The following is a 25307-nucleotide window of genomic DNA, read 5'->3' on the forward strand; positions in this document are numbered from 1 at the left end:
CCATATTGATTTTCCTACTCTCCTTATTCACACCATGATTTTCCTTCTCGCCAATTTTCCTTTTCTTCAAATTTGATTTGCTGCGCTCGCTGAACTCTGTTCTTCTTTCTTCCTCGTCGAACGCATTGATCTTCTTCCTCGCTGAATGCTGTTTTTCTTTCTTCCTCGTCGAACGTCGTGATCTTCTTCCTCGTTGATCTTCTTCATCGAAATTCTTCCTCGACCACGGTACGATTTTTTTCTTCTATTTTTTGTGTTTGTAACTGTACGTTTCTTCATCGAATTCGTTTACAATACTGGTGAGTTTTTTTTATCTATATTGCGCTTATGTGATAAATGTTTGTAGATGAATTGTTGATGGATGATTCGAGATGGAATTCTCGTTTTAAGGCTTTCTTTAAATTTTACAAAGTTAAACGATCGGATAGCTTTTGTTATGCGATCATGTAGAGTTTACTACACAATCGTATAGCTAATGCTACACGATTGTGTAGAGTTTTTTACACGATCGTGTAGCATTGGCTGCATGATCGCGTAGGCGCTCGCTTACTAGACAATTATGCGGTATTGGATACTTGATGCATCCTTGCGTGCTAAACGATCGTGCTAATCGAATTCGCATATAGATGATTTTTGCATGCTAAACGATCGTGCTAATCAAATTCGCAGATAGATAGATAGTTCCTGATAGACAATGATACACATATATCACTGTCTATAAGTTATACAAAGTGATAGAGTTTTATCATTTTCTATCAGTGATAGACAATGATATAGTTCTATCACTGTCTATCACTGATAGAAAGTGATAGAACTCTATCATTCTCTATAACAGTGATTGAGCTCTATCACTAGTGATATATCGTGCTTGATATACTATGATTGAGCTCTATCATTGTCCATAACTGATAGATAGTGATAGAGCTATATACATATTAAGGCTTTCTTTAAATTTTACAAAGTTAAACGATTGGATAATTTTTGTTATGCGATATGTAGAGTTTACAACATGATCATGTAGAGTTTTTTACATGATCGTGTGGCGTTGGCTGCATGATCGTGTAGGTGCTGGCTTGCTAGACGATCGTGCGGTATTGGATACTCGATGCATCCTTACATGCTAAACGATCATGTAGAATCGTCCATCTATGGCTTCTTCCTACAGATAGATAGTTTTTGTTGTGACTATGTATGGATGTGAACATTTCTCTACCACTGATAGATAATGATACACATATATCATTGTCTATAAGTTATACAAAGTGATAAAGTTTTATCACTTTCTATCCGTGATAGACAATGATATAGTTCTATCATTATCTATCACTGATAGAAAGTGATAGAACTCTATCACTCTCTATAATAGTGATTGAGCTCTATTACTAGTGATAAACCGTATTTGATATACTGTGATTGAGCTCTATCATTGTCTATCACTGATAGACAGTGATAGAGCTATATACATATTAACATTTTTCTTATACAATCTTCTTTTCCTTTTATTGCAGTAAATTGATACTATGGTTAATATTCCTGTAGTCGTTTTTTATGGTGGACAATGTACTCATTATAATTCTTATGAGTATAGTGTTGTTGGAGTTTTTGTTGATGATTTGATAGACTTCAATGGTTTAGTTAGTTTGATATTGGATGAAATTCAGTTGGATGTTTCAATAGATTTATCAGGATTGTTAGATTTTGGTCAAACTAATATTCAATCTGTATTTCAAATAAAGCAAGATAAGGATATCAGTTGGTATTGGTTTTTGGCTAAAGATTCAGGGACTAGGCATCCTTTAGTTGCTCATGTCAGTCATCATTTTGTAGAAGGATCTTGCAGTGGTATTAGTGGTAGAGGTGGTGATAGATTGCTATGTTTAGGTTCTTCTTCTTGTTCCTCAAATGATCAAGTTATACAAAATGTTGGTTTTAATGGCGATTTGAAGGAAAAAGATGTATTTGGAAGTAAAGAAATACTGTGTAAGTGTTTTGATGTAATAGCAGTGAATAAGAATTTTCAATTTAGGACTACGCGGTCAAATTCAAAGTCGTTTGAGTTGAAATGTTTGCAAGAAGGCTGTCAATGGTATGTTCGGGCATCTTGGTACAAGAAGAGTGAGTTGTGGATGCTTAGAAAGTATATTTCCGACCATAATTGTTTAATGAATACAACTCAAAGTTGTCATAGGCAAGCTTCTTCATCTGTAATTGGGGACTACTTGAAAGAGGATTTTAGGTTTATCTCTACTGATCATTCCCTTCCTAGAGATATTGTTTATAAGGCTCGTACTAAGCTTGGTGTTAATATTAGTTATCAAAAAGCTTGGAGGGTAAAAGAACATATATTAAGATCATTAAATGGTGATGCAGCTAAATCATATAGCTTGATTCCACAGTTTTTTCAAAGGTTGAAAGAAATGAATCCAGGTATTATTTCAAATGAAGTATTCTTCTTATAAATTTTATATCACTGTGTATTGTAGATGGACTGTAATAGTCATTTATCACTGTCTATCAATGATAGTTGTGCATCATTGTCTATCGTTGATGGACTGTGATAACCATCTATTACTGATCTACCAATGATAGACAATGATTGATTTGTTACCATTGTGACTAATATAATTGTTTTCATTTATTTTTTAGGAACGCACACTGCTTTAAAGATTGATGAAAATGGACATTTTAAATTATGTTTCATGGTTATTGGTGCATCTATTGAGGGGTGGAGGTACTCTTTACCTACCATATCCGTTGATGGCACATTTTTGAAGTATAAGTTTGGCGGTACTCTACTATCAGCTTCCACATTAGATGGTAACAATAATATTTTTCCCCTTGCGTTTGCTATTGTAGATTCTGAGAATGATGTATCATGGAAATGGTTTTTCGAACATATACAAACTAGTTTAGGGGATAGAGAACATTTAGTCATTGTCTCTTATCGACATTTGAGCATTCCAAAGGATGTCTTAAGTGTGTTTAACAATGTTGAGTACTATATGTGCATTCAACATGTTCTGCGAAATTTGAAGTTGTTCAAGGATCCTTTGATTGATCAGTTTTACTTTAGTTGTGCTAAATCTTATACTATTGATGACTTCGAGTTTAATATGAGATCTATAGAGTCAATTTCTCCAAATATTCGAAGTTACCTTATTAATGTAGGACTTAAGAAGTGGTCTCGTGCATATTCTCAAAGAAGAAGATATGAAATGATGACAACAAACCCTTCAGAATGTGTAAATTTTGTTTTGAAAGAGAATAGGAACTTACCAGTTGCAAGTTTACTCGATGCAATTAGATGTTTATTGCAAAAATGGTTTCATGATCGAAGGAAAGCTAGTTTGTCAATGACAACAATTTTGACTCCTTGGGCAGAGAATATATTACACAATCAACATGAACAATCACGAAGTTTCATGGTAAGTGTTCTTTATAAAATTGATAGGAGAATGATATTCAGTGTGATAGGCAGTGATAGATTTCTATCACTGTCTATCACTGATAGACCATGATAGAAGTCTATCATCCTAACCTTGATAGATTTCTATAACATTTTATTTATTTGTATATTTGGTATGTTTGGTATGTTTGCAATATGTTGATTTCTTTTCCCATTTTTATTTATTAGATTCATCCTATTGAAATCGTTGAATACTCAGTAATGGATGGTGATAAACAATTCCTAGTAAAGCTTAATTTTGAATCTTGTAGTCTTCAAGTATGGGATTTTGAAGAAATTCCATGCTCTCATGTGCTTGTTGTTCTTCGGTTGCTTAACATGGATATTTATTCCTATATATCTAATTATTATTACTCAAGTGCGTTGTCATGGACATATATGGGTTGTGTTCGACCTGTTGGAGTCCATTCAAATTGGAGGGTTTTAGATGATGGTATTAGAGCATTACCTCCTATTTTTAAACACTCAGCAAGAAGACCTAAAAAACAAAGGATTCCATCTGTAGGTGAAGCTAAAAGTAGTTCATTAAGATGTAGTCGTTGTCATTCTAAAGGTCACAATTCTAGGACTTGCAAACTTCACCTAATTAGTCAATGATGTAATCATTATAGTTCATTTTTTTCCTTGTATTGCCAAATAGATTGATATTAGAATTTATAAAAGTTATTTTTGCCATTTATTGGTTCTATTATTGAGTTTATAATTGAATGGAACACTATCTTTATATGAATAAAATTCTTGAATTTTTTTGTTTATATTTCTTTTCAAGACTGAAACATGTGATATAGCCATTTATACAAACATTGATATATATTGATAGATTTCTATCAGTGTCTATCATTTATACACACTGATATACCATTGTGTTGATATCTACTGATATCTTTCAATCAGTGTATATCACAGCTATTATGAAAATGAAGATACTTGATGAATTGATCATGGATATTGATACTGAACACTACGATCGTTTAGAATTTACTAAAGTATCATTTATACGATCGTGTAGTTCCTATCCCATCGTGTATGTGATCGCACGGTGAACACGTCTCTACGAATACTTTAAGCGAGCATTTAGATATTTCTAAACGATCGGATAGATATTACTAAGCGATCGGATAGATATTACTAAGTGATCGGATAGATATTACTAAGCAATCGGATAGATATTACTAAGTGATCATTTAGCTAAATATTACGCGATCGTTTAGATATCTATTATGCGATCGTTTAGCTAACTATTACACAATCGTATAGAGAATACTAAGCAATCGTTTGGCTATCCACTATACGATCGTTGAGATATCTATTATGTGATCGTGTAGTTTTTGTTAAACGATCGTTTAGAGAATACTAAGCAATCGTTTAGCTAACTATTACACGATTGTTTAGATATCCATTATGTGATCGTTTGGCTAACTATTGGAAGCATTATAGCATTATAGTAATTCAGTCGATAGACACTGATAGAAGTCTATCAATGTCTTCTATCAATAAACTATGGAATTGATAGACTTCAAAAATATATAATATATATTGAAACATTGATAGATGGTGACGGGAAATTGGAAGTCAATTTTACTCGACAACCAACTTCCCTTGGATGCGGTATGCGAAGCATGTTCCTAAGATATGCGTTGATAATCATACGTCGATGGTCATGCGTTGGAATGAAAAATGCGTTAACGAAGGTATGCGATGACCATGCGTCCTGCCACAAGTTTTCTTGCGTTCACGCCAAGTATAACATGAACGCAAGTTTCTCGGGTAATCCAAGGTCGAACATAGGGACTTGTAGATATATGTTGCAGTGATGTGCATGCGGCAGTTTAAATAAAAGAATGGAGGGGATGTTGCTAAGTTAATCCTACTCTTACTCCTATCTAACAGACAACGCAATGAGAATATGCCTGAAAGGTAGAGATACAACAACCTTGACATGAAATAAATGTGTGGGAAAATAGATAAAATGCGGAGATGTTTTCATTACAACCCTTAAGAGTGACCGCAAGAGCAACCTTAGTCAGCGTCAGACTACGTGATCATGTTACAACCATACACAGAAAGTCATTTTCCAATGGAAAGGTGGTGCTCCTAATTCTAGGACGCATGTGTTGAATGCAAAAGTGTCCATAGAGCTTATTCCTAAGTCTCTACTCTTTTCCTATGCAATGATGCAAAATACACACAACGTTGCGGTGACCGCATTCAATCGTATCCTATTTTTAGGATACATGCGATGTGTTAATAACAAATAGTGCTCATTCCTAAGTGCCTATCTCTTGTATTATGTGTTCTAATCTGGCTCTCCCAAGCCTAGATTCTGACTTAACCTTCTCAAGCCTAGATCCTGTCCTTAGACTACCCTCCCTAGTATCTCTAATGGATGAATGAAGCATACATAATACAAGACAATCGCATAAACTTCGCTGACATAAGATTGTTACTATCTCTAGTGAACAATGCATACCTTGCTTAATGTATCCAACCATTTACCCTCTCGGGCAGTTGGTTGTTGTTGACTCCACTCATAGACAAGCAATGCGTTAGCCCATAGACAAGCGTTGCAGCAGCTTCACACTAAGAAAATAAGATTACTCACATACTCGCACAGCGCACACCTCTCGGTGGGTTGCTACATGCTTCATATTCCTAATTCACATGACTAAGTATGCAATACCCAAGCAATCTCACTAAGTGTTGCAATGAAAGTAAAGATGCTAAACAAGAAGATGGAGATGGAGTCGAAGGAACAGAGAAATGCATTAAAAACAATTGTATTAATCCCTTAATTCCAAATGTCATACAATACAATATAGAAAAAGAAAGGAAAAGAAATGACCGGCTGGAAGCAAAGATTTGCTCCCAACGGATGTGCGTCAAGGTTGCCGGTGGTGCCATAGATGGGTGGAGGAGCTGACTCTCTCGAGATCTAACTCCGGTCGAAGGCTCTGGTCGTCACTCGGAATGGATGAAGGAGGTGAAGAACTCTCAGCCATCTTCTCACGCGTTTGTCTGGATCGCGGGGAAAATCCCCAGTTGAAGAATAATCTCCAGATGATTGAATTTCAGCTCTTCGGCCTCTACTTATAGAGCTTGGGTCGCCAATAGCATTAATTGGACTGCTCCGAGTCTAACATTCGGAGCGTTTGTCCTTTCTGAACCTCTGCCACTAACGGCGTGGTAAGTGAAATGTCAACATCATCTTTGGATTTTTTCGAGGTAGATGCATTGATGCGTTCATTCCACCTACCTTGTGTTGATCCCATTAGTTGCATTGTCGTGCAGCCACAATCATTCAATGACCGCATTCGCTTAATACCGCAACTTTACACGATGACCGCATTCGCTTGACGAGTGCAACTCTCATGCGATGGACGCATATGGCTGATTACCGTAACATCCATGCGTTGATCGATGCGTTTGCCTTTGCAATAGAGTGTTTCTTCGCATGCGGTTGTCTATGCGGTGGTCCGATTTTCGCATTTGCGTTCATTTCCTATATTAGCTACAAAGAAAGAACATTGAACGCATAATTAACGCAAAGTAGCGGGTTAGCTGAGATTCGTCATGTTGATCGATGCAAGCTCATATTCTTGTGAATTCCTATCATGATCGACACATATTCTGCCTAACAACCTTCATAATTCTAAGTAAAAGACCTAAGATAACATGCATTTCTGCATGTCATCAATAGACACTACGATCGTTTAGAATTTACTAAAGTATCGTTTATACGATCGTGTAGTTCCTATCGCATCAATGGTCTACACGATCGTTTAGCTCATCAACTGCCATCTACACGATCATCTAGCTCCAATCAACTATCGTCTACACGATCGTCTAGCGCTTCATCCAATTGTTTACATAATTGAACTATCGTTTAGTTCTTGAAGCTTCGTCTACACGATTGAGCTGCCATTTGGTAAACGACAGAAGGATTTCAAGCCTCAACATACTACTTCCCCTGACTCTTGAATTGTTATTGACCGTTAAATCTGAGTGTTTTGTGATTGTCAACATGAAGTTCATAGTCGTCTGGGACAACAAGTGGTATCAGAGCTCAGTGAGCAATTCTTTCCCAAAGTGAGATGGAGCTTACAATCATGTTCTTTTTTAATAGACCATCACTTATAGACATTTATAGACTTCTATCATTTTCTATCAATGATAGAATTCATGATGTACCTAATAGAATTACATTGGACATATATTTGATAGTGGTTTATTCATCATGTATCTAATAGAATTTTATCCAATACAAAAGTTTATAATATTGATACAATCACAGCAGATAACATCATTAGTATAAAGTAGAATTCTTATATATGTAGTTATACCATCAATGTTCATTGTCACTTTTAACATTCACAAAATAACATAGTTCATTGTTAGTAGTATTGTTGTCTTTTTCAATAACATTCTAAAACCAAGTTCTAACATTAAGTTTGAGAAGGTTGAGATTGAGTTTGAGAGTCTAGTTGAGAGATGTTTAAGCTGAAGCTTAGAGCTCTGTCCATCAATGAAGTCGTTTTAGTCTTTTTCTTCTTTTTAAGAGATGTTTTTTTTTTTTCATTTTCTTTGCCTTTGCTATTTGTTTCCTTTCTCTCTTGGGTCTCTCATTGACAATTTCTTGTCATCATTAACTTTTGGTCTAAACTTTGTACATTTTCCTTTTCCTGCAGATTCAACAACCTAAAATAATAGTAACAAGAAAGAATGTTAAATGTTAGAATTTAAAAACTACATATCATGACTGACAACAACTCTTGGTTACCTTCTTTATTATTGGTTGTTTTCTTTTATTTTCAAGTCTTTTTTTCATTTCATTCTCGTTTTCTCCTTCACTTTCTTCCTCATCAACTTGTTTTTCAACATGCTCTTCTTGTTCAACAATATTTTTTCCTTTATCAACAGGTTGTAATAAAGGAAAACACTAATACTTAATAAGACAACACAATGCGTTCAGTGATTGACCTCATTTACTTCTATCATGAATGTCTATCACTGATGGGCAGTGATAAACCTAGTGATAGATCTAATTGACTTTCATGACAATATCTAGCTTAACAGAGACAATATGTAGTTTAACAAAGAAAACACATAGCTTAAGGGACGAAGCAAACCTTTTCCTTTCCATTCTCTTCCTCGAACATTGTTGTTAATTCTTGTGTCTTTGGGGTTTCCAAATGTAGAGGTTCTATATCATCAAAATGATCTTGTATTTGAATCTCTCGTGTTTGTGTATAAGATTCCTAAAACAAAAAACATAAATCAAATTCAAAGATGATGAAAAATGGAAGAAAAATGACACATTGATATGCAATGATATGTGATCTATCAGTACAAAAACTTGTATACAAACCTTTCTTTCATTCCCAATTTTAATCTACAAGAAAAAAAACAATTTTAGTTTACTTAGTAAATGTATGTTTACATTTAAAAATAAAATAACACATTGCAAAAGATTTACCTGAGCTACATAATTCGCAACATAATTCACCATTCTGTCAATTTCATAATTTCTTTCAAGAATTTGTAAGCTATAAGAAGGAGCTTTGTTTTTCTCTATGGTCTCTTCAACCTATTTTTCTTGTTCTTCTTGTGAAAGCTTTTCAATTGGAAGCCTTTCTATGATGGTTTTTAACATTCAAATGATCTCTTCTTGGCCTTGTTTCAAACTTTTCTGCTTTTTTTCTATCATTTGTTGGCCATTTTTCAGTTCTTCTATTTCCTCTATTATCTTTTTCCCATGCTCCTTTTTTTCTCCAAGTAACTCTCTTCCTTCATTTATTTATTCTTCTTTTTTTCTTTCTCTTTCTATTTTTTCCTTCTCATTTTCTTCCAAATCTGTCAAATATTTAATAGTGGTTGATTGTGATTCTTCTTCTTTTGGAACTAGTGGAATTACACAAAACTACAAGTTTAAACACATGTTAAATCATTAGATCAAAAACAGGAAAACACTAACAAGTTTTTTTTATGATATATGTCTATCACTGTCTATCAGTGATAGATTATTATCTGTTTTTTGTTTGAAACCATTGCAAGTAATAAAAACAATGCTATAAAATTATAGAAAATACTTACATCATTTCTTTGAAAGATATTTCTCTTCAAGATTTCTCCAACAGGTTGCAAGCACTGCCATGATATTATTCTTGGACTTTGATTGCAAATTTTTCTTCCAAATCCAATAACTATTGTTAAAAGTTTTGGTATTATTTCAAATGCCCAATAAACTAGTGCCAAAAAGAAACCTTGAAGGCATATAAAATCCTTTTCAATAGAAGAAGCCTTTTTGAAAAATTGATATGTCAAATTACATGACAATCTTCCCCAAGGATAAGTTTTAAATTCTTCTTCATTGTCCAACATGTCAACATGTTTCCAATTAACAACATTGTGACCTTGCCTTGGGATTAAAAAGGACTCTAAGAGAAGGAGGTTTGCCAACTTAACCTTGACACTATCACTTTCAGAATCATGTAGGAACTTAAAGCTTCTCTCAATGTTTTTTTTATCAATTGAATCATCATTCTTAAAGACTATTTTTCTAAGTTCAGAAATTTACTCTTTTTCTTCTAAATCTATTGATGGTAGTTGAGTACCACTTAAACCTGTGATTATACAAAACTCTTTCAACCCAAACTCTAGTATATGCCCAGTAAAGTTAAAAGCCAAGACATTTGGCTTATTTGTGATGCATTTTCTTATAAGGTAGTTTATGAATCTTGTGGGAATTTTCTCATTTTTTATATCTAGAAAGTGTCCGAAAGGACCATTTCTAAAAGTATTTAAATTTCTATCATCTAATTGGTTTTTAATAATTTGTATTACATCTAATGAGATGCACATTGTTATCTTTAAATTCTTGTTCTGATCTTGCATTATTGTTTGATATTCATGTTCTTGTTCCACCTATTTAAACATGCAAGTATCAACAATAAACAAGTGATATATGTTTATATTCTATCATAAACTATCACTCACTATTATCTTAAACATACAAGTATCAGCATGACAGTTGTAAGTAGCCTATGAATGATAAAAACACTGTCTATCTATAAAGAAATATCATAACACCAACTACAAGTGGCCCCAACTAAACATGGTATGAATGATAGATAACATAAAATATATGAGAAAATGTTCATATCACTGATAGACGTTGATATATCCCTATCAATATCCATCATAGTTTGTTTATACCTTTAGTTTTAGTTTTCCTTTTTCTTCTTTTTGAGTTTTTGTCTTCTTTTTTTATTTGATGTTCCTTCTTCTTTAACAGTCTTCCTTTTGATGTTGTTTACCATCCGTACACAAAATTTAGGGTTAATAAATATTACTAGTAAACAAAATCAGACTTAATAACTATAATCATGAAAAGAAAAGAGTTATACCTTTTGTTGTTAATATAGTGGTAGAAGAAGCAGCAGAAGGATTAGGAAGAAGAAGAATAAGAAAAGTTGTGAACGAAGTCGATTGAAGAAAAGGACCTGAATAGAAAAATGTTGGAAAAGATCATTCAACTTCGATTGAAGAAGTGTCATGAAGCAGCGTGATGGAAAATAAACAAGTCGACGTGAAGCAACATGATGGAAGAAGAAGAAGAAAAAGAAAAAGAAGAAGAACAGTAAACGAAGTTTGGCTGAAAATGGAGATGAAATGTTTGAGGGGAAAATCCCCTTTTCATTTCATTTTTTATGTAAAAGTTGGGCTTTGGTTGGGCTACAGCTTTCCTTAGTTTTTTTTTGCTACAAATTGTATTTAAACATTGATAGAACTACGATCGTTTAGAATTTACTAATGTATTGTTTACACGATCGTATAGTTCCTATCCCATTATGTACGCGATGAACGCGTCTCTACGAATACTTTAAGCGAGCATTTAGATATTACTAAGCAATCAGATAGATATTACTAAGCGATCAGATAAATATTCCTAAGCGGTCAGATAGATATTACTAAGCAATCAAATAGATATTACTAAGCGATCGTTTAGCTAAATGTTACGCGATGGTTTAGATATCTATTATCGTTTGGCTAACTGTTACGCGATCGTATAGAGAATACTAAGCGATCGTTTAGCTAACTATTACGCGATCGTTTAGTTTTTGTTATACGACCGTTGAGATATCTATTATGCGATCGTATAGTTTTTGTTAAACGCTGATATATACTGATAGACACTGATAGATTTCTATCAGTGTCTATCATTTATACACATTGATATACCATTGTGTTGATATCCATTGATATCTTTCAATCAGTGTATATCACAGCTATTCTGAAAATTAAGATACTTGATGAACCTATCATGGATATTGATACGGAACTTGTCTAATGGTCAATTTGAAAGTCAATGTTTCTTTTTTACCATCTGATACCGTATATCAGTTTTTTTTTTATTAAAATTTATATATTGATTTCATTTTTTATGTAAAAGTTGTTGCAATATTAGGATTATCGAAGGTTGATTCATTTTTTGGCATTAAGACTAGAAGCATTATAGCACTATAGTAATTGAGTTGAGAGTTGATAGACACTGATAGAAGTCTATCAATGTCTATCAGTAAACTATGGAATTGATAGACTTCAAAAGTATATAATATATATTTAAACATTGATAGACACTGATAGTAATTTAAATATATTTATCAGTAAACTATGGATTTTTTCTTATCTGCATTGCATTTATGTGATAAATGTTTATAGATGAATTGTTAATGGATGTTTTGTGATAGAATTCTTGTTTTAAGGCTTTCTTTAAATTTTACAAAGTTAAACGATCAGATAGCTTTTGTTTTGAGATCGTGTAGAGTTTACTACACGATCGTATAACATTTGCTAAATGATCGTTTAGCTAATGCTACGAGATCATGTAGAGTTTTTTACACGATCGTGTGGCATTGGTTGCATGATCGCTTAGGCGCTCGCTTGCTAAACGTGATAGACAATGCTTGATATATCATTTAGCTCCGTGTCCAATCGTCTATACGATCGTTTAGCTCATCTGCTGTCATCTACACAATCGTCTAGCTAAAGTCAACTATCGTCTAGCTTTTCATCCAATCGTGTACATAACTAAACTATCGTTTAGTTCCTGGAGGTTCGTCTATAAGATCGTGCTGCCATTTGGTAAACGACAGAAGAATTTCAAGCCTCAACATACTACCTCCCCTGACTCTTGAATTGTTATTGATCGTTAAATTTGGGTGTTTTGTGATTGTGAACGTGAAGATCATATTGAGATGGAGCTTACAATCATGTTTTTTTAATAGACTATCACTAACAGACTGTTATAGACTTCTATTATTGTCTATCAACGATAAGTTCCTAATGTACCTAATAGAATTACATTGAACATATATTTGGTCTAAACTTTGTACGTTTTCCTTTTCCTGTAGCTTCAACAACCTAAAATAATAGTAACATGAAATGGACCAAAATAGAAAAATGTTAGGGAAGATGAATCAACTTCGATCGAAGAAGCGTCGTGAAGTAGCGTGATGGAAAATAACCAAGTCGACGTGAAGCAGCGTGATGGAAGAAAAAGAAGAAGAAGAAGAAGAAGAGTGAACGAAGTCGATCTAAAGATGGAGATGAAATGTTGGAGGGAAAAATCGACTGAAGAGGAAAATCAGGCGGGACTTTTTTGGTATTTCACACCATTTTTAGGCTTTGGTTGGGCTGCAACTTTTTGTAAGTTTTTTTGCTACAGATTGTAATTATTTTGGCCCAGTTTTTTATATTTAAAAATCGCCCTTCATATTATTATAAATATTATAAAAATAAATATATGCTCATTGCTTAGTATCCTAAAAGTCATGTGTCAATCTTTATGTTGTTCATGTGCCTTGTAGTTATTCATGCTTTGGTGTCTATGTAAGACAACATCCTACTTGCCACTTCGCTTATAAATAGTGGCATTTGATGGATCTTAAAATCACTCACATTGATGGAAAATCTACTTCAAATTTTCACTAAATTTTCATAATTTTAGTTATTTTATTTTATTATTATATTTATTTAATTAATTAATATTTATATATTATTATATTATATTTTCTTCATATCCATTGTGCTCTTCAATTTCACAACATGTTATTAGCACGAGCTCCTACTACTTCCATTGCTGAAGGTAGGTCCTAAAAGTAGGTCGATTTTTTTCCCTCTTTATTATAATTAATAAATTAAATGTTATTTTTCATCTTTATTATATATTAAATTTCTAATATAAAAACAATATTTTGTGATAGTTTTACCATGACAAACTTTACAAAATTATAACTCGCAGTCTTTGACATTAATTGCAATAATTATTTGTCATGGGTATGTTGGGGTTGATGCCCTAAATCTCGTAGGGTCCTATAGCTTGTAAACCTTGTATGAAAAAACTTGTATGTGATTATTAATATTTGATATTTTATTCACTTTATTTATGAAATATGTGATATTTTAGTTGCATTAACCACAAACCAATAAACTAACATCCAAGGTTTTCGTTGTAACTTAAACATGTATGTGGAGACATACAGATAGATCACGTTTAAGTGATAATCTAAATGGTCTGTAGTATATGGAAAAGGTTGGATACCTTATCCTGGTGACACTATGGGTATGACCCGCTTTGTAGGTGTTACAATTGTTGTAAAGTGCTACAAATGATCTGATCCTGATCATTCATGTAATAGACATGCTAGTTGGGATATTCTATACAAAGGAGTTCGTATAAGATCGGACCACGAAATGTTTAGTCTCATTATATAATGTCATTCATAATAGAGAATTTCATTTCACTAGGATGACCATAGGTCACATGACTTTAATCTTGAGTGAGTTGTGAACTCCTGCCTATGAGGATGGTCCTTTGATTTGTATGGGTGAGAATGGTCAAATCCTCGACTCAACAAGCCTACCATTTTGGGGATTCAGGGAGCTGGAAACTTAACTACACAAGATGGAATTTGCTCATTCCTAGAAGCAAGGGTAAGTAGATAAATTGTTCCCTTAAGAATAGATTTTGGGTCTTGAACAATGTGGTGCCATACCCTCTCTTGGCCCGAGAGGGGTTTAGTCATAGTGGGACTATGATCTATTGTTCATTAGAGGGATTAGTGGTACCTAAGGAGTTAGACGTAACTACAGGGGCAAAACGATAATTTGGCTCAACTGTACTTACGAGAATTTGTGAAGGGTCTGAAGGAACTCTTATACAAGAGTACCTCTAAGCAGAAGCGGATTTTTCCAAAGACATTGTGACAGAATTACCACATTTACATTCAAATAGACAGATATGCATCATACTACAAAATTATTGGTATGCTTAGAACAATCAATAACAAGAGACCAAGAATATGTACCAATTGAAGAAGTTTACTTCATAGAAAATCTCGCTCTCTCCAAGGAACGACTTCTCTTGCTCTCGCTGGAACTTCCAAGCTATTGTCCACCAACACCACCGATCGTCTACACACGAACAGTCTCCACACGAACAAAAGAAAATGTGAGGTGTTTCTTTTGTCTCTATTCTTAGGCGGTGTCAATATGCAGAAACAAAATTCTTCTTTGATGCTACATCCAAACTGGTGATCCTTAGGTTTTTCTTCTCAGGAGGATGCCAACCATCTTTTTTATTCTTGTTTGACTGTAGTTCCACATTGGCGAAGGCTTATGAGAGGCTTTTGAGATTTCCTGGGTTCATATATCGTATTAGGTTGTAAATTTAAGGTTTTTTTGACGACACCACCACTAGGAACCCTCGGTATTTTGGTGTGAGAATCTAAAGAATGGGCTCTATTGGGATTTGGTAGAGGGGAGGAGGATATGAAGATCGTATACAACGACCAAGAAAGTGGTAGAAGGGCAGGGTCTATCGTATAGACTATACTTGATCATTTAAAGAAGTATACGATCATGCAGCCTTTAGTAAATGCTCGGTGCTAGACCATCATTTAGTAAAATGTAGGCGATCGTTTAGAAAGATGAGCGCATGTGTATATGATCGTGTAGTAAATTCGAGCTATCGTATAGTCTCTCAATTTACTAAGTGATAGGCAGCATACACTTCGTGAGCAAATTACTTGATCATTTGCAAAATGAAAATGATTTTCATTTTATTTTTCAGTTACAGAAACTGAATCAAACTTCCCACTAACACATGGTTATGGAGAAAACAGCGTGCACAATTATCCCATAATTGTCAAATTAAAATAATAAATATAATCATATTATATTCATTAACCTATAGTTTAATATCACATATAAACCATAGAGTTTTCTCCTCCACTAGATATAAATCATATTTATACCCATTTTCCTCCAATTAATGTATCTCATACATAAAGTCAATCATATCATATATAGTTAACTAGTTCAATTATATCATATATAAGCAATCTATCTACTTACCCCTGTCATTAACAGCGTTATATAACGAGCTGTTAACACTTCGTGGTCAAGTCTTATACAAACTCTTTGTATAGGACGCCGCTGCTCGCATGTCCCCACATGAATGATCAGGATCAAACCATCTGTAGCAAGTCATAACACTTGTAACTATTATACCAAATGGGTCGTATTTGTAGCGTTACCAGGATAAGGTTTCCCTCCTATATCCATATACTAGAGACCATTTTGGTTATCACTTAAGACATGATCCACTTGTATGTCTCTACATACATGCTTAAGTTACATAATGAAAACCAGGGATTTTAGTTTATTGATTTGTGGTAAAGCAAATAAAACATCCAAAGTTCAAAGACAAGTAGTGAAGCAAATATCATATATTATACATCACAAATGTTCGTACAAAACTATGTTACAAACTACAGGACACGAGAGTTTAGGGCATCATCCCCAACCATCTCTCACTTGTCCTAAAGCGAGTGGGGTGTACATAAAACTAGTATAAAACAATAAACTAGGGCACTATGGCCTAGTATAAAAATATCCCACTTGCCCTAGTCCAGCCGTGGGCAGTCCCGTAGACCCATGCTCTAGAGGTGACCCTCAAACACTATAGTCGTGAAAGCCTTCGTAAATGGGTCAGTAACATTGTGCTCCGTAGCGATTTTCGTGATGATCATATCCCCTCGATGCACTATCTTGCGGATCAGATGATACTTCTTCTCTATATGTTTGCCACGCCTGTGACTCTTGGGCTCTTTGGAGTTCGCCACAACAACACTATTGTCACAAATAGAGGGTGATGGGTAGACATATCTGGAACTTCCTGAGCCAAACAGCTTCCTTAGCAGCTTCACAAGCTGCTACGTACTCGGCCTCCGTCGTGGAGTCGGCGATGCAACCCTACTTAGTGCTTAGCTACACTACAGCTCCTCTGTTAAGAGTAACAACTAACCCTGAAGTGGGCTTCCAAGAGTCCTTATCAGTCTAAAAGTCATAATCTGTGTATCTAGTAAGGATCAAATCTCTAGATCCATACATGAGCATGTAGTCCCTCGTTCTCCAAAGATACTTGAGGATGTTCTTAATTGCAGTCCAGTGACCCTAGCCTGGGTTAGACCGATACCTACTTACTATTCCCACAACATAACAAATGTTTGGCCTAGTACAGAGCATCGCATACATCAAACTGCCAACGACAAATGCATATGGGACCAGTTTCATCTCGTCAACCTCTTGAGGCGTCTTAGGCCATGTCCTTAGACAAAGTGACTCCATGCCTAAACGGTAGCTTTTAGTAAGTCCTGTATCGAGTACTTGAGCAACATCGTGTCAATGTGCGATACCTGAGACAACACTAGAACTTTGTTTTTATGATCCCTAAAGATTTGTATACACAGAACAAATTCAGCCTCTCCCAAATCTTTCATTTAAAATTGGGTCGCTAGCCAGTTCTTAACTGCAGTCAATAGACCTGCATCATTCCCAATGAGTAGGATATTGTTTACATACAACACTAAGAAAACTACTGAACCGTTGACGATCTTCTTGTAGACACAAGACTTATCAACATTTTGGTCAAAGTCGTACGATTTGATTGCAGTATCAAACCGAATATTCTAAGATTGAGACGCATGTTTCAGCCCATAAATGGACCGATTCAATTTGCAAACTTTTTGCTCTTGACCTTGGGCAATGAATCCCTCGGGCTGCATCATGTAAATAGTCTTCTCAAGATTGCCATTCAGAAAGGCCGTTTTGACGTCCAGTTGCCAAATCTCATAATCATAATAAGTGGCAATGGATAGGAGGATGCGAATCAACTTCAACATGGCAACAGGCGAGAAAGTCTCCTCATAGTCGACTCCCTCCACCTGGGTATAACCCTTTGCCACAAGTCGAGCCTTGAAGGTTTGCACCTTCCCATCGGCACCCCATTTCGCTTGTAGATCCATTTACAACCTATAGGCCTTATCTCATCAGGCTGATCTAAAAGATCCTATACTGAGTTGAAGTACATCGTCTCCATCTCGAGATCCATGGCTTTGATCCATTCATCCCGGTCAACATCCTCCATTGCCTTTTGATAAGACAATGGATCCTCAACATTGCCATCGGCTACCATAGCTAGGATTTCCATGAAACCCTGATAGTGAATGAGCGGGTTCGCAACCCTCCCACTAAGTCGAGGTTCCCTCAACTCTTGAGGTGGAACCGACCTATTAGATGAACTATCACCAACAACTCTTGCTGATGAAGCAGACCCTTCAACAACTCTTATTGAAGTTTCAGTAGTTTCGTTGGAAAGCTCACATAACACGACTTTACTACGTGGACTGTGCTCTCTAAGATGGTCCTCCTGCAGGAAAGTAGCGTTTGTGGAAACAAACACACTATTTTCCGACAGATCATAAAAATAACCCCCTCATGTACCTTTGGGGTAGCTTACAAAGAGGTACAACCTCGACTTGGTTCAAATTTCTTTGGATTAGCCTCAAGCACATATGTTGGGAAACTCTATATGCGGAAGTGTCATAAACTAGCTTTATGCCCATACCACAACTCCTGGGGTGTTCTCGCAACACTCTTTGAAGGAATACACTTGAGGATGTATATTGCAGTCTCCACTGCAAAACCCCAAAACGAGTCTGGTAAGGAAGCATACCTCATCATCGAACGAACCATTTACAACAAGGTTCTATTTCTCCTCTCTACTATTCTGCTAAGGTGTATTCGGTGCTGAGAGTTAGAAAACGATTCCATGTTCTATCAAATAGTCCTGGAACCTCGAATCTAAAATCTCTCCACCTCGATCTGATCGAACTATTTTAATCCATCTATCCAATGCATTTTCAACTTTAGCCTTGAACTCTTTGAATTTTTCAAAAGATTCAGACTTCCGTTGCATAAGAAAAACATACTCATACCTAGAGTAATCATCCGTAAAACTGATAAAATACTCATAGCCTCCCCTGGCTCACACATTCATAGGACCACAAAGGTCAGAATGTACTAACTCTAGAGACTCTTTGACTCGATAACCTTTTTCAGTAAAAGGTCTTTTAGTCATCTTACCCTCAAGGCAGGATTTGCACACCGATAAAGAATTTTCTTCTGACTCACTTAGAAGGCCATTCTTCACCAACTTCTCAATCCTATTGAGATTGATGTGTCCTAATCGAATGTGTCAAAGTTGGGTATGTTCTTTTGGAGAAACGTGTTGGCGTTTAGATTGAGTTGCAGTAGTTTTAAACATCTCTATGTTATGGAGGTTATAAGTTATTTTCCAATTTTGCTGTATAAATCTCAACTCCATCTTTATGAATAAACACTTTATCCACATTGAAATTAATAGTATATTTACATTATAGTAAGCACTTTACAGAAATTAAGTTTTGTTTCAACTCAGGAACTACAAAAACATATTTTAAAACAAGAAATCTATTTTGCAAAGTTAACTAGATTCCTCCCACTGCCACAACTGAGACGATGTGCCTGGTGCCTACTCGCATCGTCATCTCATCAGCCTCGAGCTGCCGCCAGGATCTAATCCCTTGAAAAGAAGAACAAACATGATTAGTGGTGCCCGAATCAATTATCCAAGAAAAATCATCATTCTCCACTAAATAAGTTTCTAACACTAGTAAATCATATTTACCTATATTTTCCTTGGCCTTAGCCTTGACTGTCATCATTTCCTTCAGATAGCGAGGACAATTGCTCTTCCAGTATCCGTCCTGGTTGTAGTGGAAACATTTTTCCTTGTCAACCGGTGTCGGATGCCTATTCCTCTCGGCGACAGGTGGCAGGTTAGCAGGTGCCTTCCCTTTCCTCTTACAACCCTTCTTCTTCTTCCCATTTCTAGAGTTAGAAGTAGAAGGTACAGACTTCGTCCTTGAGGTCGAACCTCGATGGAATGTCTTTGAAGATGAAGCAACATTTTCCTCACCTCCCCTCTTCTCCTTACTTTTCAATAAGGATTGATAGGTCTCTAACTCATTGAGGAGAGTTGTAAAGGTATATTCCACTTTGTTAAGAATCACATTGCTAACAAAGTGGAGGAAGCTTTCCGGCAAAGAATGTAGGGTTATGCTAACCTGATTGCCCTCATCGATTCTAGACCCATTCATCTCCGCCACATTGAACTGGACCATCATGTTAAGCACATGTTCAAGAACAGAGGTGTCTTCCTCCATTTTTGGAGTTGAAGATGTATTTAAGAACCTCATGCTTGAGTTGTCCAGATATCCCCTGTAGGGACTCCATGATCTCACGCGCTGAGACCATGGGCTCATGCTTCTTGGCCAACATGTCACTAAGACTGGCCAAGATATAGGCTCAGGCCTTCTCGTTCGCCCGTGTTCATTGCTCATATGCCTCCCGAATGTTTCAAACGGCGTTTGGAGCTAGAATAGGAGGACAAACTTCTGTAAGGGTGAATATGAGATCCTCGATGATGAGTATCGTCGTGATCATATGTTTTCAACTAGTGTAATTATTGTCAGTTAATTTTTCAATGCTTAGCAAAGCAATCATTGCTATAGCCATTTTTAAACCGTTGCTGAAAAAACGAACAAACTTTTATAAGACTTTGCTTAAACCACATTTTAACACCAATTAGCTTTAGCAAAATCGTTGCCAAGTACCCTAAGTTATAAGAATTCTATTTTGCAATGATGTCCCAACGAGGCAGGACAAACGTCACCGGTAGGGTGATCAGATGCCCCTTCATTGGGATGAGACATTCTCAACCATTAGGCAGAACCAACTCTTGGAACCGAACCTAACAGCCACCATTTATTTGGTCCACAATTTTTAACCCTTAACAATTCTGAGTAAGCGTAACCCCTCGTTTTTGGCCCAGAGTCCCGCCCTAATGCGCCCACTGTAGGGAAGAAGCAGATTAGGACAAGAGACTAAGTAACCTTATCCCATACAGGAGACTAAATAAAGAAACGCGCAAAACTACCATCCTATAGGGGGACACTCCCAGGGTGCCTCGAGACGATGCGTAGAAACTTTATTCAATCTAACGAGAGAGATCGTGGGATATGTTGTCTCACTTCCCGCTCCCACTTACTATGAACATTCTCTCCATCCACCTTGATATTGACCTACCCAAACACCATCCTTTGGGGGACAGTCCCAGAGTGCCACGACGCGGAGGATAGATCTCATGGTGTGGACAATAAAAGGAGAAACACAAGAGGTTTAAATGAAGCATCAGATGCCCCAAGTATCCCCCACTGAATGTTTTGCCTAGGGGTTCATTAACCTATACAATCCGGCTACTGATTTTTAGTCTAAGTCATTTTTAATCCACTAAAAATCAATTTTTGTCTTTGAAATAAATCAAGTTCAAGTAGTCATATCAAACTCTTTAATGGATTGTCCTTAATCTTGCATGAATGCATCAAATCTATCTAATTCACCTTTCCAGGTAGGTTCCCAGGTAGGGATGTTTCATTTCCGTCACTTTAAATACCCCAGCATAGACAGAACCCGCCTTAGACAAAAGGTCCCTTATAGATAGATTTGCTATACTTTCACATTTTATTAGTCAATTTAATCCTATTAAACTAATTAAAAGATTAAAGCCTAGGGTTTCTAATCATATTAGAACCATGATCTTAGGTCTATCTCATCCAAGTTTTAAAACATTTTTAAAACCATGATTTAAACCTAAGTTTGCATGCATATCTTTCTTATTGATTTTAGTTCTAATTTCCTTATAACTTTTATAAAAAAAAAAAAAAAAAAAAAAAAAAAAAAAAAAACTAAAACCATACAGTACCACACAACAAGGTATTTATAACGCTTATAAATTTAACCTATGTGTCATGCTTTCCAACATATGTCGTTCAGACTCAAATAAATTTTTACATACATAGTATACGAAACCAAGCACATCTGCCATACACCTCTATACTATAACAACTATATAATATAAAGATGATGCATGTAAGGCTATGCATTTCATAAATTAACTCTATATTATATGATGCATAAGCATGCTCTTACGTAATTTAAATCAGTGCTTCTCTAAAATAACACTTATAATAAAAAATGATGCGATACCAGTGCATAACCTAAGGTTGGATATTTCATATATACCATATAACATATAAATATAAAACATACATCCTATGTACATTTACTTAAGATTAATGGACCGAGATTGAATCCGCCTAAAAAACCAGAAGAAAACTCTATCTATCTATTTTCTATCGAGCAATACATTCACAGCGAACCGCTGAACCTCGGAAAGCTCCCATCCATTAGAAATGCGGCCAGGAAACAAAGTAGTGCCACAAGACTAAAACATATTGCTATATTACGATCGTGCTTAAACGACAACGAAGCTGGGAAGCTCATCGTCTAACGATTCACTAACACGCTCAATAGGTAAATAAACTTTACTCCGCGATCGTATAGTCAGTAACTAAGCGATGAAGCTTGCTAAGCTACATGATCGTCTAGTGCGCGCATGTAAACTAGCTCTCGAATATCTAATACTCAACGATCATCTACCCCATCCTTTACACGACCCGACCAATGCTTGGTCATCTTTATCCTCGAAGAACAACAACCCTTGATACGAAGCTTCTTCACGAACGACTCACACACTCAAACTCTTTGAAATTACAGACTCGATAGCAGTTAATGTGCCTAAAAACGCAAGGGCCTTTACAATTAACTTCAAATGTAAAATAATTTAAGAAATCTAAGGCTTCATCCCAAAAACTTCATTAATCCCACACATCCACAAACGATTTAATGATTAAACAGAGAGTAGACATGCTTCACCCACCGAGAATGTAAATGCAATTCTTTGCATGAATGAATTTGGAATATCAGAAACTTGGCTCTAATACTAATTGAAGGAACTATTATACAAGAGTACCTCTAAGTGGAAGCGGATCTTTCCAAAGACATTGTGACAGAATTACCACGTTTACAATCAAATAGACAGATATGCATCATACTACAAAATTATCGGTATGCTTAGAACAATCAAGAACAAGAGACCAAGAATACGTACCAGTTGAAGAAGTTTACTTTACAGCAAATCTCGCTTTCTCCAAGGAACGACTCCTCTTGCTCTTGCTAGAACTTCCAAGCTATTATCCACCAACACCACCGGTCGTCTCCACACGAACAGAAGAATGGGGATGACACCACCACTTGGAACCCTCAGTATTTCGGTGTAAGAATCTAAAGAGTGGGCTCTGTTGGGATTTGGTAGAGGGGAGGAGGATATGAAGATCGTATACAACAACCAAGCAAGTGAGAGAAGGGCAGGGTCTATCGTATAGACTGTGCTTGATCGTTTAGAAAAAGTATACGATCGTGTAGTAAATAGGTTGCGATCGTCTATACGATCGTTTAGTAAATGCTTGATGTTAGACCATCATTTAGTAAATCGTAGGCGGTCGTTTAGAAAGATGCGCGCACATGTATATGATTGTGTAGTAAATTTGAGCTATTATATAGTCCCTCAATTTACTAAATGATAGACAGCATACACTTTGTGAGCAAATTACGTGATCGTTTGCAAAACAAAAACGATTTTTATTTTATTCTTCAGTTACGAAAACGAATCAAACTTCCCACTCGGAGAAAACGGTGTGCACAATTATCCCATAATTGTCAAATTAAAATAATAAATATAATCATATTATATTTATTAACCTATAGTTTAATATCACATATAAATCATAGAGTTTTCTCCTCCACTAGATATAAATCATATTTATATCCATTTCCTCCAATTAATGTATCTCATACATAAAGTCAATCATATCGTATATAGTTAACCAATTCAATTATATCATATATAATCGAACTCCCTCTTGTCAACTTGAACATTTCAAACTAACCCAAAAACTAATTCTCAACTTGAATCCATTGAGCTATCAAGGGGACCTTATGGACCTATGGCTCAAAGCTCCAACGGTACGTGAATAGCTGACTAAACTCTTTAGCCACGAGATCTACCATCCGTTAACTGCCAAACATTCCATTAAAGACCGACAACTGAACTCTCCTTATTACAGATATATTTCTGTGTCCATTGGATATAACCAATCAACATACAATAACCCTTCACAAATGCTCGTAAGTATAGCTGGACCAATTTAATGTTTTGACCCTGTAGTAACATCTAACTCCTTAAGTACCACTGATCCCTCTAATGAATAATACAACATAGTTCTACTATGTGTGGACACCTTTAGAGCCATGAGAAGGTGTGTGACGCCACATCGTTCAAGCCCTAGGATCAGCCCTTAAGGGAGTAATCTATCTACTTACCCTTGCTTCGGGTAAGGAGTGAATTCCATCTTGTGTAATTGAGTTCCCAGCTCTCAAATCAGACGAGTCACCAAAGTGGTAAGTTTTTGTTAGCGACCTAGCCACTTACACCCATGAAAATCAAAGAACCACCCTCAAAGGCAGGAGTTCCCAATTCACTCAGGATTGAAGTCATGTTACCGATGATCATCCTAGTGAAGTGAAGTCTCTGTCATGAACGGTGTTATATAACGAGCTGTTAACACTTCGTGGTCAAGTCTTATACAAACTCTTTGTATAGGACGCCCCTACTCGCATGTCCCCACATGAATGATCAGGATCAGACCATCTGTAGCAAGTCATAACACCTGTAACTATTATACCAAATGGGTCGTATCTGTAGCGTTACCAGGATAAGGTTTCCCTCATATATCCATATACTAGAGACCATTTTGGTTATCACTTAAGACATGATCCACTTGTATGTCTCTACATACATGCTTAAGTTACATAATGACAACCAGGGATTTTAGTTTATTGGTTTGTGGTAAACTAAATAAAACATCCAATGTTCAAAGACAGGTAATGAAGAAAATATCATATATTATACATCACAAGCGTTCGTACAAAATTGTGTTTACAAGCTATAGGACATGAGAGTTTGGGCATCATCCCCAACAGGGTCATCATACTATTGATTGGTTATATCCAATGGACATAGAAATATATATGTAGTGCGAAGAGTGCAGTTATCGGTCTTTAGTGAAATGTCCAACGGTTAACGGATAGTGGATAATGTAATTAAAGAGTTTAATTAATTATTCACGTACCGTTGGAGCTTCAAGCTACAGGTCCATAAGTGCCCTTTGGTAGCTCAAAGGATTTCGTTGAGAATCAGTTTTTTGGTTAATTTAAATTATTTAAATTAATAAGAGAGAATTTAATTATATATGTTATAATTTAATTAATTCAAGTATTTGTGATATAGTTGACATAATGTATTTGATACATTATAGTTTAATTGGTGGAATAAATATTTGAATGTGATCCAAATATATTTTCTATGAATGAGATTCATTGTTGATAAATTTAATATAAATATGATTTATATTAAATACCATAAAATAGAGAAAACGAA

General features: G+C 35.6%; 1 protein-coding gene across 1 annotated transcript; it reads left to right on the forward strand.

The window, feature by feature from the left end:
* Window positions 1–753: 753 nt before the first annotated feature.
* On the forward strand, window positions 754–4063 carry LOC120084863. The gene is made up of 3 exons (XM_039040677.1): window positions 754–2427; window positions 2647–3425; window positions 3635–4063. The coding sequence occupies exons 1-3, from the start codon at window positions 1521–1523 to the stop codon at window positions 4061–4063; spliced, it is 2115 nt and encodes a 704-aa protein (XP_038896605.1). The 5' UTR covers window positions 754–1520.
* The last annotated feature ends 21244 nt before the right edge of the window (window positions 4064–25307 follow it).

The sequence above is a fragment of the Benincasa hispida genome, chromosome 9, assembly GCF_009727055.1.
Source record: "Benincasa hispida cultivar B227 chromosome 9, ASM972705v1, whole genome shotgun sequence".
Taxonomy (NCBI): Eukaryota; Viridiplantae; Streptophyta; class Magnoliopsida; order Cucurbitales; family Cucurbitaceae; genus Benincasa; species Benincasa hispida.